The following is a 14,220-nucleotide window of genomic DNA, read 5'->3' as shown; positions in this document are numbered from 1 at the left end:
CTATAGGCTTAGATGTAAGTTGCACTGCATAACATATGTTATCTACTTAAAAATAAAGTGTGGTAACCTTGACTAAAAATAGCTGACTAAACTTTAACTTGTGCCACTATATATGTCTTGGACGTGTTGCTGACAAGATGATGTAGTCGCTAATAATATATTTAACTTCCTCAAAAAATGAAGTTATCTAAAATTACAACGGAAATGTGTCACTGTAACACATGTCTTATAGAAGTACTGTAAAGTGGCAGTTCAGTTTTGTATCATTAATATTTAGGTTACCATAACAAATCAAGATAAATCTTACATCAAATTACACAAAAATGTTTTGCAGGTAAATTGTCAAGTGTCCTACAGACCAACTAGAGGATCTTTCACCTACTAAGGCTCTTCAAACAGTCTATGTTTAACACCAGTGACCATTCAACCAAGCTTGAATGCATTCATGTCTGAACACCTCTCTAGAAATGATACAAAAAGAGCACAGATTGTCTTAAAATATTTATTATCTACAAAATATTTGTTGCTTATTGATCATCTTCATCTTTTACCGAACATCTGAAGCATTTTGTCTCTGTATGAACGGTTCAGGAAGAAATACATCACAGGATCCAGTACACCACTAACACAGGTCAGTGCAGATGTGATCCGATTGGCCATACCCAGTGACTCGTGCCTTGCTGCAGTCATATGATCGTGACTGTGGTATTCAATGTAGATTACCCTGTTCACATGATAGGGCACAAATGCAAACAGGAAGTTCATCACAACGAGGATGATCATTCTTATAGCTTTGTCCTTCACTGGCCGTTCTCCCTGTTGCTTGACTGTCCTTAGTTTCAGCAGAATCAGTATGTAGCAAACGACTATGGTGGTGAGGGGAATAACAAATGCCACAATAGTGGAAACTAAAGCCGTGGGAGATGCCTTTTCTAAGTACAGCGTGTTGCAGATGCCAGTTGAGTTGTTGGTCACATTCTGTTTAGAGAAAAGTATAGGACACATACACACAATAACTGTCACCCAAAGTATGCCAACAGCAATCTTTGCATACATAGCCTTTCTTACTGTATGTGATTTTATGGGTAAAACCACAGCCAGAAATCTGTCCAGGCTGATGAAACTCATTAAGTACAGGCTGCAGTACATGTTAAGGTAAAAGAGGAAGCCTGCTAGTTGACAGAGGACATGTCCGAAAGGCCAGTGGCCGTTGGACAGGTGGTAAACTATACGCATGGGTAAAATGAGAACGTAAGAGATGTCTGCTACAGACAGGTGCCTCAGGAAGACCTTAAATGGAGACGTGCTCTCTTGGCGAAAGAAGGCCCACAGCGCCAAGGCATTCCCAGGGACGGCGATGATGAAGATCAGGATGTAAAATGTAGAAAATAGAATGTTCTCTTGGTGGGAGTCACTGCCATAGAAGCCCTGTATCTCCTCTGAGATGTTCATCGTTGTTGTGGAGAGGATCAGCCTGTTGCAGCATAGACACAAATAACCTGTTATGATGACAGGCTTTTCAAGTGATTCACTAAATCATACATTGTGATATCATAACAAAACTAAGAATGCAAAATGCATGTGACAAAAAGATGATTTACATGTGACAAAATATAAACCCACATCCAAAATCATGTGTAATTGAGGCTTAATAGAAAGAGGAACTATATCCTCGAAAGACCAAAGTGCAACCAGTTTTGCAGAACACACTAACTATTTAATCAGCTAACTGCAGTTACAGATTAACAACTTTAAAGTGATGAGAAAAAAAGTGTTTATCAGATAGTTTAAGATTTAAAAACATTTCCAGACTCACAAAATATAAAAGTAAAATTATGAGAAACAACTTTAAAAGTCTTTATTTTCTTTTATGGCAAACAATATCGAGTAGTTGTATTTCCTCTTAACTTACCTTGATGTGATGAACTGAAAAATACATGATCCAGTGCAAGAAGTATACCAATGTAAATTAACATATTGGCACCTTAGTTAATTGTTTCAAAATTTGATTTAAAAGAAGAAACTAAATGTGGTGTTCTGTGGCAAATAATAAAACAAATGAATGTTTCAGTAGTTTAAATGCTAAAAACGTACAAAAGGGTACACCCTTCAACATGATTTGTAGTTAAGCACCACCTCTGTCCTTTACTATTTAAATATGTAATCAGAGCAAGATTGTATAAGTAAATTTAGGGCATCACGCCCTCACATGGAGTACTGTCAATAATAATTAGTCAGAATCAGAATCAGTCTTATTATTATCAGTATTATTGATATCATATTCTTACCTTTTAATTGTAGAGATTCAGAAGAATGCAGAATTCCTCTATATATTGACTAGCAGTGGAAAAGCACTACCGTGAGAAGAGCCAGGTGAAGTGGAAGTGAGAACTAGAGTATGCTCTGTTGTGTTTTAGTTTAATTTGTATCACACACACACACACACTCGCATGCGCACATACTCGCGCACACACACACACACACACACACAAATTAGACTCAAGCTAACAGGAATTCAACAGGAAGCCAGAAACAAAACTCAAAAGCTCAATGCATTACAAGCATGCAAGTCTTTATTTTTGCTACTCCAACACAGTTTTTGTCTTTACCACATTGCTCCTTAATAGTATGATTTAAAGCTTTACAAAAATGAGAGAAAACCAGATATTTACAAAATCTATTTGTGCAAACATAATTCTTTTTTTACACCACTCTCCTAAAGTATTTGAAAGGCATGCATACAAATAAACTTTGGTATGTTAACAAAACTACTTATTTTCTTAGTAGAAGCATCTATGTACATGTGGTAGAACTGATTTACTTTGTTTTAGTACAGTTTACATTTAGACAACAATACATGTTAACTTAACAAACCAAGACCACCAGTACAAACACTGAGGTCAACACTTCAGCCATAACATCAAGAGAGTGCATGTAAATTCCCCTAAATCTTGTGACTGGGTTAGGCCTGAAGTGAGTCATTGTACAACAACTTTGGCAAATAGGCACACTAAAATGAAAACTTGTATTACTTATGATACCAGTTTTACAAATCTGTAAAAGAAATTGGCAGTTCGTATGGGTGAAAAATGAGAAAATTGAAAAGAAATAATAATGAGTTCAACTTTAACGTGTCTGTATACATTATGTATACACTCATAAAAGGCATTTACAAGGGCTGTGTTGAATGTCTGACAACATAAGAAATATAGAAGATTAAATATACTATGGTTATTCAATCTCTGGTTTGAAAAATAAAACACATTTCTTACATGGTACTTCGTGATTGTACATCAACTCTATATTCCCTATTCATAGCTAGAGCAAGAAAAATAGATTTTCAACACCATGAGAGCCTTCCACTTTCATCTACAAAGTGGTAAAACTAAACTTTTTTTTAGTTCCATTATAAAATATTTTTGACAGAACATGTGGTACACCTCCAAGAAAGAATCAGAATCCAAGTAAATATTTTTTCAAAAATGGAAATTGCAATTCAAAGGAGATAGAAGCATTGGTGTGAGAATGCCAGTGTCAAATAAAACATGAAGTGGGGGGAGTGCATCACTTAATAATTTTACAGAAACAGCAAACAAAAAAAATACAAAATGAAACATGACCAGCTCTACCTGCTATGCGGTAAAGCCAGAGGGGCCGCAATGGGGCTAAGTGGTGTCCTTTGCTGCTGTGGCTGTTGGGATGCAGGATTTGCCGCTGCTGCCGTTGTGGGACCTGTAGCTGGTGAAGCTGGGCGTGTGTATGGTGCGGATGCTCTTTCCACCTGGGCCCAAAGGAGTGGGCGACAGAGGGGAGGGGGAGGAGGAGGAGGATGAGGAAGAGGAGGAGAATGAAGAGGAGGAGGAGGAGTGCACTCGACCATTCTGAGTCTGCGAGGAGAACGAGAGAGCTTTACCTGTGTGCTGTGGGGGTGTGGGGAGTTTAAGGGATCCGTTAGACAGGGAGGGGATGTGGGAGGAGGGTTGGGAACCGGAACGAGGAGCGTGAGAGGGCAGGATGTTGGATTTTATTACAGAGGAGGAGGAGGACGAGGAGGAGGAAGAGGAGGAGGAAGAGGAAGGGTTAATGGGATTAGTTGCATCTGAGTTTTGCACAGACTGGGAGCTGCCTTTAGTAGAGCTAGGATAAAAAGCAGGGATTTTAGAGGTGGGTATAGTAGGGGAAGTAGTTTTATGATCCCCTCCCACTCTTTTAGCACTTCCGTTAGCCTGCAAACAGAGATGCCAAAACAGATACTGGTTGTCAAAAAAGAAATCTGGTCAAATAATACATATAAAAAGGCAAGACGATGTTAAAAAAAAACTACAAGTTATACACATAGAAACGCACTACGACTACACAAACATTCATATCACTGAGACACAACTATGAATACCAAAACATAAACAGGTCTGTTTTTACTAGGTTAAATGAAGAGTGAGACACATTGGACTGAGAGACATGTTACCAAGAAACAGAACACTGCAAAGGTTAGACCGTGCGGTGGCAGACAGGAGGGGCATCTCTACAGACTGCTCGTGTTAGAGTTAGGCCTCGTAAAGGGGCTGTGGGGGGAGATTCACAAGGCAAAGATGCATAGGAAGGCCGGAGAGAAATTGATAACAGGCTTAGGAGTTTGAAGAGTGGGAGTAGACAGGGGGGAGATGTGGGCTGGTATTCCACTGAAACTGACGGTGCAAGATGGTGAGTTGTGGCTTGGTCTTGAGGGTAAGGAAATATATCACCGTGAGGTTAAGAAGCTGTGCAGTAATGTTGGGTTGAGCAGAGGTGCATTGTGAGAAGGGAGGAGCATAGCCGAAAAGTCAGTTAGGTTTGTATTTTAACATAGCCACAAGCATCCTGGGATTTGGCAACACTGTTTAGGAACTCAGCTGTGATGGGAACGGGAGATGCGATGACAACTCGGATGATGACAGGGAAGGATTCCGCTTTTCTTTGCCATTTTTCCTTTTTTTTGTTTTTTTTTTTGTCACCAACACAGTGAAAACCATGAGCAGTGTGGACATGCAAAAGCATACAGTACAGTGATGTTATGGGGTAACAGTCAAAAGTCAAACATGCCTTCTTGTCAGAGCAGACTCGAGAGAAACATTAACAAATCCACAGTCGTCACGACGGTGACTTTATTTATTTTTTTAAACACGTGAACTCTCACAGCATCGATCGTCTTTTTTTTCCTCTAATAACACATGCCTCATGTTTTTGATTCCTATACGTTTGATTCCTCTAGTCTCTGGTAAGGCCCTACAGTAAAACTACCTGTCGGAACTGCCTCTGAGCGTCCTGCAGTTTTTGCTGTTTTCCTGCTTTGTCAGTAGTACCCGGCGACTGCCTGGACTTCGCAGACAAAGGGACGGGCATCCGACTAGTAGGGGAAGCGACACTGGTGTTCTGCAAGGGGATCCAAACGAAAAACAAAACAAGAAAATAAACAAAAGAAAGAAAAAAAAACACACACCATAAAGGAAGTATGAAAAATCAAGGCACCAACAGGTAACACCTTAACGATTAACACCAGTGAGAGATCATGCACCCAGTGGGACCATAAACCTTAAAGTCAATACACAGTAGTACATGCAGTCAAGAATAAGGAAGATATCAGAGCTTAATCATCATGAGAGTGATTTTGATGATGAATTGCCACTTGCTGAAAACCTCAGAGGTTTCGCAATGAACTGAAGGAGAAACACGGTAGCCAGGAACCCAACAAAATGCCACCCCCAATCATGTCACCATGATTTCACAGAGAGAGAAAGCCACGGGGGGCATTTCCAACGTTTCGAAGCACCTGTGGAGTGGATTAATGATTTTGTAATTTCAGTGGTTAGGGTTGGGAGTGAAGGTAGGTTGTAAACTGAAAAAGTAGGACCCAAAGCCTCCCGAAGCAACAAGAGCTAGAGAGAGACCTGTCGTACGGTGGTGGGGGCACTGGGGACAGTGGTGGTGGTTGTGGTAGTAGGGATGACTACAGGGCGAGGAAGCAGTTGAGGTTTAGTCTTCTTCAGCAATGGATTTTTGCTGGGTATCTTAGGACCTGGCCCTCTGGAGGTAGGGAGAGAGGAAGACCTCTTCAGCCCCACTCCTTCTGAGCTTTTCCCATATTCTGCTTTAGCTTCCTCCGTGCAGGCTGGCTCCCCAGGGGAGTGTGGTCCCATCTCACTGATGGTGGTCTCCAGCTGCTTGATTGTCTGCTCCAGGCTGTCCAGTGTCTTGTAGGTGCTCTTCCGGATCTCGTCCGTCCTGTAGAGGGAGTCGGAGTTCTGCCTCTTCAGCGCGGCTGAGCCTGTTGCCTTGGGAGCACCTGCAAAGGATTTTGAGCGCGTAACCTCAAATCTCTTTGCTTCTTTGTGCTGCTTGATAGTACCGTCGGATTCCTCCTCATCTTCATAGACAACCACCTGTATAGTCTTCTTCCCTGACTTGGTGCCAGTGCGAATCGCCTGGGTCAGCGCCGCCAGCTGTTTCTTAGGGAACTTAAATTTGAACTTCTTCTTAACATCCTGCTTAGCGTCACTATTTGACTCCAAGTTCCCTCCACTGTCCGTGAGCTCAGATATTGAGGATGAAGATGAGGATGATAAGCTAATGTGGTCTGCAGTGACCGCTGAAGTGCTGACGTTTTTGCCATCAACCACCTCGGTCCCTCCCGCTTTAACCTGCAGCCCACCGCTCCTCTCGGTGTCCGACTCCTCGCTCTCCTCCTCGATGCACTCTGCTGCGAGCATCCTGTCCAGTTCGTCCTCAGATTCAAAGATGGTGGACAGGCGCTTGTACGCTGAGCGGATATCCATGGGCTCGTCAAAAATGATGATGACAGGCTTCTTGTTGAAGCCATTATCCAGTTGGGCATTGGGATCTGCTGTGGTGCCCCCTCGGTAAGTGGCATTACCTACAGTAACAGTCTGGACACCTTTCTTGGCATTGACCAGTTCCTGGTACTCGCCGGAGGAAAGGGCCTGAACTTTGGTGTTAGTGATCATAAATGCTATGTTGTCAGGGGGTGGAGGTGCCTCTTCTCCAGGCAAGTCTGGACTAAGACTAGCCTCCTCATTACACTCCTCACGATTAGATTTAGATTCTGGTGGATCACTGTCCTCACTTGGAGCCTTTTTTGGTGGAGCAACAGAAACTTTAGGCACCTCTGTTATGGTACTGGTTGCTGTGGTAGCCGCAGGCTCGGGTATTATATTTTTACTAGAAACACGTAGCTGGATGACTTTACTTTTCTTTTCAGTGTTAATTTTGTTGAGGATTTTTCCCTTCTCCATTTCTGTACTGGTCTTCAAGGATTCAGAGCGTTTAACTTGCGTCCTTGGAAGTTTGAATCCTTTCAGTCCCACAGGCTTAGGTGATATAGGTGGGGGTGATTTGGGTGGTGGAGACTGTGGCTGCTGCTGCTGCTGCTGCTGGCTTGGAGAATTGTCGTTAACATTGACATTTGACACCTGTGATGGAGGCTGTGTGGGCTCTCGGTGTTCGGGGGTTTCTTCTGTTCCTGACGGGGGTGGATGCTCTTTGGGAATCTGACCAGTCACATAGTATATGACCTGAGAAATGAAGAAGTAGCTGTTTAAAATCTCTCAAATCTAGAACATACATTAACTATATTTGATATAATGTGAATATATAAATATAAAGTCATACACACCCCTTGGCTCTGTCGGAGAGTAGTATTCCCATTTTCATCTGTGTCTGGATCTTTATCATCTCGAGTGGGCTCAGAGCTCTGCTAGGACAGTGTGTGAGGGAATAATATTACTGTGCAACTGGTGTGTCTGGTTGCTGTTGGATTAGTGTGAATTCACATACGTTACTGCAGTAGTATCCACAGTGCCAACACTGCATTGGACAGTTACCTTCTACAAGGCAACAGCAAATTATATACAGCATGTAAACTGATACTCATACTGTATGACATGCTGTTCTGATACTAAATGCCGTATATCAAAATGCATGCAGGGAAAATGAATCAATATTATAGTTTAAAAAGCTAATACTACAAGCCAATACCAACAGCCAAATCAGCTTCTTTTGATGGCTAAACCCTGTCTTCTTTATTTGCCCTTCTACTGTATATAATACATAAATTAAGCTTTCTTTTTTATATGTTTCCTACTAACCTTTATACATCCTGTTTCCTGTCTTGTTCATACAGTATACTGTTGATACTATGCAAAGCGCCTCTCACACTACTGTCACTTCAGTGAAATCATTTGGGCCACAATCTTTGCAACATTACTTAACGTTTTATGTTTTATTATGCACAGTAACTAGTAGCTTACCATCTACTCATATACTTCTAAACTGACACTTTTATTTGATCAAATGTTTTAACTTGGCTGTAAACTAGTCCAATTTGTTGCGCTTGGACATATTCGTCCTCTTTGCCACATCAATTGACAAAAGCTTATCAAATGTGCATATTGTTTAACCTGATGTGACAAATTATAGGGTTGTGCTGGTTATATAGGTGTAAAGCTGGGAAAGCAAACTGAAGTCAAGTTGTGCAAAGACAAAGAGAAACAGAAAAGTAATCCCCCAGAAAAGTACAAGTGGTGGAGAGTAGCATGCATAGTGGCCAGACTGACCTTGAGTGAACCAAGTCTGCAAAAACAGGTTGTGTCCGCAAAGTGAGTTTTAACTACTTTGTTCTCTCAATTGTCAATCATTTAAGAAACATTTGTTCTGTTGATTTTGTACTAAAACATGTAATTAAAGAAAGACACAAGACGATTTAATTGCCTGTAGAATACAGTGCCGAGGTCTTTTTATTGACAAGAGATAATTAAATCAGTGGCAAAACACATCATTGTCTGGTCCAGGCCCACAAAAGACACAGCATCTTTTCAGAGGCTTCATTTTATGCAGACTTAATCCTGAAATATATTTAAGCTGAGATATCCAGCTGAATGAAAAGAGGGAAGGAAACTGAGGCGAAAAGGAAAAAGGAGCTTTTTTGAGGCAGTTGTTACAGGTTTCTCTCGAGCCAAAGCAAGTGTGCAGAAGTCGTAGAAGGGTTAAGACACAGCCATCGATTGTATCAGACAGTGGGCAGAGGCAGAGGCAGAGGCAGAGGCAGGCAGTTAGGTGGGTAGCTGCGAGGCGATGTATAATTTACCTTTTTCTCTTTCAGGGGCAATAAGGGCCCTGGTCTTAGTTCTCTGATTTGCGGTTCAATTCGAGAAGTTGGTTCTACCAAATGTTTCACCCCTACATCCTTAACCGTGCACTTCTGGAAAACCTGAAGAGTGGAGAAAGGTGAAGGGGAAATGGGAACAAGGATTTTGAGGAGGGAGGAAGTTTGAGTATCTTCGCCTTTGTCACAGCTGTAGAACCCGACACGTGACAAAGTTAGATTCAAAATCAAGGAGTTCACTCTTTTGGCAGCTGTGAGTACTCATCCTTTGCCACCAAAACAGCCACCATGGGAAGAAATGATAGACCCACTCCCGCAGTGCAGAAATGAACCAAATCCAGAGGACTTTACACCTATTGACTGCTTTGCTCACGTTTGAGGGATTGAGGGATTGTGTAGGTGTGTGAGTGTACATATGCATCTAACCTGGAGCTCTGCCATGATTTTGTCCCCTTCATCCTCCTCTTCTCTGGTAACAGGAGGAGTGACGGGGGGAGGGGTGGCGGGCTTCGGCTTGGTCTCTGGTGGAACCTTATTTGGCTTGGGTTGTGGACTGGGCGGTGGAGTGTCTTCTTCACCCTCCTGTAAGGAAATTATTTAGTGATTACTTGTCTAACCAGCCAGGCTAATTTCCCCAATTCCTCCAGTCGTCATGCTAAGCTAATCACCTCTTGACTCCTGCTCCATACTTAGTGGTAATGTGGTATCAATCGACTCATCTTACTTAACTCTCAGCAAGTAAACCAAACAACCACACTTCCCAAACTGTTCGACTGTAATCATTAATAATTAAATGCATTGTATTTTTCACAAAAATAAAAATACAATGCATTTGTCATTAAGTATGTACAAAGGCTAAACAAGCTACACTGTTACACACAGTTTAAAGGTGCAAGATCGGGAGCATTCCGATTGCCTCTAAATGGCTCGGCTCATGGGTAACGGTGCTAAGAGCACTAACAGTGAAAAAAACAAAGACTGAAAAAAACCAACAGACAACCACCTATCAGACTGACCTGAGCCGAGACGGACTCTTTCCTGCTGGTGTAGACCACTTCGCCGGAGCGTGTGGTAGTCATGCCTGAGCTCGAGCTGGAGAAAGTCTTCCTTGGAGGAGGTGGTGGTGGAGACTTGCTTGACTTTTCAGGCCCCTGCTTAGTAAAGCTGTCGGAGGGGACTGGCTTGGTGGCAGTCTTGGAGGGTCTCTCCAGTGCAGGTTTGGCTGGTTTCTCCATCACAGGCTTTGGGAGTTTCTCAGGCCCCTTCTTGCCTGGTTTATCGGACTGAGGCTCAGACTGGGGCTCTTCGGTCATACAAAATAACAGAGACAAAATTATATAAGGGGACATACAGTACTTAAAATACAGTACATGTTAAAGTACATACGTAAGTCAATAAAATGTAAAATGTGTGGAATCCATGTTCAGTGTCTTAAAGTTGTTAGATTTGCACCTGTCGGTGACTCCACAGGGTTGTGGATGTCTGCTTGTTCTGCAGTGGCATCAGGGGTCAGTGCTGGGTTCTCTTCCACCTCTAGACTGGGAATGCCCTTCATCATGTTGGCCTGGGCTTCCTGGAGGATCTTGTCAAACTCTTTTCCATCATAGTGACCCATGTTCTGCCTCCTCTCTTCCCACTCCTTTTCTGCTGCCTGCAAGGGGACAATTGGAAAAGAGGGGGAGAGAGTTCCTCAAAAGCTCTCTGAATCTGAGGAAGGAAATTATTCATTACAGGTGCTTTAAAAGCCAAATGAATGCCACTCACTGTAATTGAGTTGACATTTACAGGATGCTCATGAGAGGAAAGAAAAAATACCAGCTTTGGATACAAATAGATCAAGACCAAATGACAATTATAAGGTGACTACATCTACCTTTATGGAGATAGCTCTGTTTTTGCTCTTGTCCTGACTGTTCTGGAGCTCGTCTAAGACAAGACCCTGGGGGGCAGTGCCGTTTCCATTATTCACTGGGTTCCCTTGTGTCTTCTTATGATGGGCAGGACTTGGTGGATCGGAGGCTGCCCCCTTGGGAGAGTCCCGGCCTTGACTCTTGCTCGGGGTGGGACTGGGGATGTGTGAGGGGCTGGGGGTGAGCGGTGGACTGGGCTGAGTTGTCAAGGCTGCAGACTGCTGTGACTGCTGTATGTGGACCGGGGAGCTCTGGACATGATGGATGACCACCGGAGAGGAAGGCATCACCTCTGATTTGATGGTGGAGCTCTGGGGTTCCAGCGGGGCTGATGTGGAGCCAGGCTGGACTGATGGTGCGGGAGCTTCTGCTGCTGCTGAAGAGCTGTTGTCCACTGGGACATTAGCAGAGGGATCAGGTCCTTTCTGAGGGCCATCAGTAGCACATCTGCACAGAGGAGGGAAACAGTATACGATATAAACCATCGAGAAACCACTGTTCTTCAAATGTTTTGCTTGCTCAAAAACTTAAATTCTTACAACACTGGGTTACTCACTTATACATTATATTAATATTTTTCAAAACAATACATAACATTGCTAGAAACCCATTTGCAAACTAAATTGTAAAATGTACGGCCTTTTTTGATTTCATATCCAGACTGAAAACACATTAAACCCTATAATAAAGTTGACAAAATGTTTTGATTAATTCTGACATGACACCACCAAAAGCTATGCTGCAATGTGGTGGCTGGCCAACATGGTTTGGCGACTGTTTTGGGTAAATGACAAGCGATTCATGGAGGGAGACTGAGAGAAAAGTTGAGAGTGAACCCGGTATCTGTGATATATTAAAATGGAAATGAGGCGCTGTCGTCCCCGCCACATTAATTCACTTATCGGTTCAGTGAAGGCGATGGAAGTGTATCAAGTTGGACGCCACACTCCACTGTCTACACCGAATGACCTCTTTGATGGGATGAAGGCATAATCAAATAGTACAATCTCGCACATCATAGAAACCCGTGAGAAGCTCTGCAGAGTGCTTTTTGTTTTTATCTTCCCTCTCTCTCTCTCTCTCTCTCTCTCTCTCTCTCTCTGCCCTCATACTCCAGCAACTCTTCTCCTCATCCCTACTTCACCTCCACTGACATTTTTTTTCTTCTCCTACCTTCTCAGACTGCTGAGTGTGTCAGTCAGGCTCTTGACCCTTTTCAGCATGCTGTCCAGTTTATGAGGCTCCTCCTTCAAAAACTTGACTGCTTCCACCTCCACCCTGAGCACAGACCGCATTCTTGTTTGTAGGGCTGGGAACTCTCCTGAGGAAACACACAGAGAAACATCGTTACCAATTGTGATTTTACACGACTACATTTGAGCAGTGGTGGTTATTCAAAACTACCTTTATTGAAAAATGAAATAATCAGCAGTGAACTACATGACTGGTAAAGCTGGGCAAATAATAGCACAAGTGATTAGTGCAGCAGAATTTATTCGTGGGGATAGGATCTACCTGTGATAAAATGTATTGTCCAAATTAATAATTCAGGGCAATCTATACTTTGGTCTCATGGAATCCATAATAGTGGAACACACTTAAATGCTTTGAACATCAGTTTAACTATTTGACTGTGTCTTTGCACACATTTGACATCTCATGATGTATACTGATATTGGAAAATAGCCCAAACAATTATTTCAATCATATTGCCCAGCGCTATTGGCTTGTATTCTATATTTATTTATATGTCAGGCCAGATTGCTATATACAACATTGTACCTACTAGTGAGAATATTATTTGTCGTCTTACCTTTGAGCCCTGCCAGAGATTCTCCCACCTTTCTCAGAGTCACTGCTCCCTCCTCCACGTCCTTCAGAGTCACTACTCTCTGTGTCGCTGCTGAGTCGTTCTGCAGGCAGCCGACATACTGCTCCAGCTCACTGCAGAGAGGAAAGAAAATGCATATACAAAACAAATTGTAGAGTTTATTTGTTTTCCTACAACAATGTTTCAATAAATAGTGTATGAATCTTTTAAGCATGCAGCATGTTCAACGGCAGGAATGACAAATGAATTAAATGATTAAATGTTTTTATGTAAATTTGTAAATCCACTTCAGGGACTCTTTTTGTTTCTGTTATACTGATATCTATCTACATTTTAAGAGTAATACTTTTCACACTGTTATTAACATTTTATGTATTCTTTACTAACACCAGGGGGCAGGACACAATCATTTATCTTGAGGATAATTACAGCGATACTGATTGGACAAAGGTGAGAGCCGACTTTGGGACATGATCCATAAAAAAATAGGGAACTAGAACATATGGAAAATATGTACAGTAATTAACACTGACAATAATAATTTCCACTAAGCACTTCATTATCCTGTCTCCATTAGATTGCTTGGATTGGATGTCATCCCACAACCACAAATGCTTACACACTGAATGAGGGCTTATTTGTATAGGAGCACTTCCTCACATAGAAAACACAGTACGCTGCTTCCCAACAAACCCAGTGCTTGAGAAAAAAAGGGCTACTCTGCAGGGAAATGTGCTGAAAGATAACATTGTGTGCAGTGTTGGATTGCATGAGAGGGACTAAAATGGTGTTTCATTGTGGCCCGGTACCCCTGAGAAACCCTCTTTTATGTAACTTCCCTAAAGGGGGTGGGAAAGGTAATAAGGAGACAGTGTGTTAAATGCCCTGCTATGCCGAGGCCTGCTGGTAATAGGAATGATGATGGGATATACCAGCCTAGGACAAAAGAAATCAGATTTTACTTTTTTATCGCGCCTCCCACAGACAAAAACAGATACAGACCATCTCCAACATTTCTGTGTGTCAGAGTGTAGGAGGCAGCCTTTAAAGATCCTTGAGATATGAAGTACTGAAGACATTGCTCAAAAAAGTGTTCCTTTCATATGCTCTAAATTATAACTGAAACTGTGAGTAAGGGATCCAAACATGTGACCTAACCCACTACTTAGATAAATGCTCTGCGAAGCTCTGTCACCATCATCAATACTGTCATCTTACAATGACAAACCATCTTTTTAAAATCTAATTTGTTTCCTTGCTTTTCAAGTATTCCTGTCCTTGGATTACTGGCAAACTAGTGGTATCAGTTTCATTATTTAAAGTAC

At 42.2% G+C, this 14,220-nt stretch overlaps 2 protein-coding genes across 16 annotated transcripts in view; both read right to left on the bottom strand.

The window, feature by feature from the left end:
* Positions 1–540: 540 nt before the first annotated feature.
* On the bottom strand, positions 541–2,374 carry LOC306712049 (uracil nucleotide/cysteinyl leukotriene receptor; the record flags this gene model as incomplete). Its single annotated transcript, XM_079181148.1, has 2 exons — positions 2,289–2,374; positions 541–1,474 (listed from the first exon to the last, which is right to left on the bottom strand). Exon 2 carries the CDS (start codon positions 1,450–1,452, stop codon positions 541–543), a length of 912 nt encoding a protein of 303 aa, XP_079037274.1. The 5' UTR covers positions 1,453–1,474; positions 2,289–2,374.
* Positions 2,375–2,551: 177 nt separating this feature from the next.
* Positions 2,552–14,220, bottom strand: part of kiaa1217 (KIAA1217 ortholog) — a gene marked incomplete at its 5' end in the record, with an annotated part of 79,759 nt that continues 68,090 nt past the window's right edge. For 7 of the 15 annotated variants that reach the window (XM_079181533.1, XM_079181543.1, XM_079181542.1 and 4 more), the window contains 11 exons: positions 2,552–4,226; positions 5,278–5,409; positions 5,925–7,565; positions 7,667–7,747; positions 9,137–9,259; positions 9,581–9,736; positions 10,171–10,457; positions 10,607–10,805; positions 11,028–11,511; positions 12,238–12,385; positions 12,878–13,008. In XM_079181533.1, the coding sequence (XP_079037659.1) occupies positions 3,666–4,226; positions 5,278–5,409; positions 5,925–7,565; positions 7,667–7,747; positions 9,137–9,259; positions 9,581–9,736; positions 10,171–10,457; positions 10,607–10,805; positions 11,028–11,511; positions 12,238–12,385; positions 12,878–13,008 (3,943 nt within the window). In that variant the 3' untranslated portion in view covers positions 2,552–3,665. The remainder of the gene's footprint in view (positions 4,227–5,277; positions 5,410–5,924; positions 7,566–7,666; positions 7,748–9,136; positions 9,260–9,580; positions 9,737–10,170; positions 10,458–10,606; positions 10,806–11,027; positions 11,512–12,237; positions 12,386–12,877; positions 13,009–14,220) is intronic. The other 8 variants (XM_079181546.1, XM_079181541.1, XM_079181537.1 and 5 more) reach the window with 8 other exon arrangements.

This window comes from Pholis gunnellus (genome assembly GCF_910591455.1).
Source record: "Pholis gunnellus genome assembly, chromosome: 20".
Classification (NCBI taxonomy): domain Eukaryota; kingdom Metazoa; phylum Chordata; class Actinopteri; order Perciformes; family Pholidae; genus Pholis; species Pholis gunnellus.
This window is presented reverse-complemented; position numbering and strand designations above follow the sequence as displayed.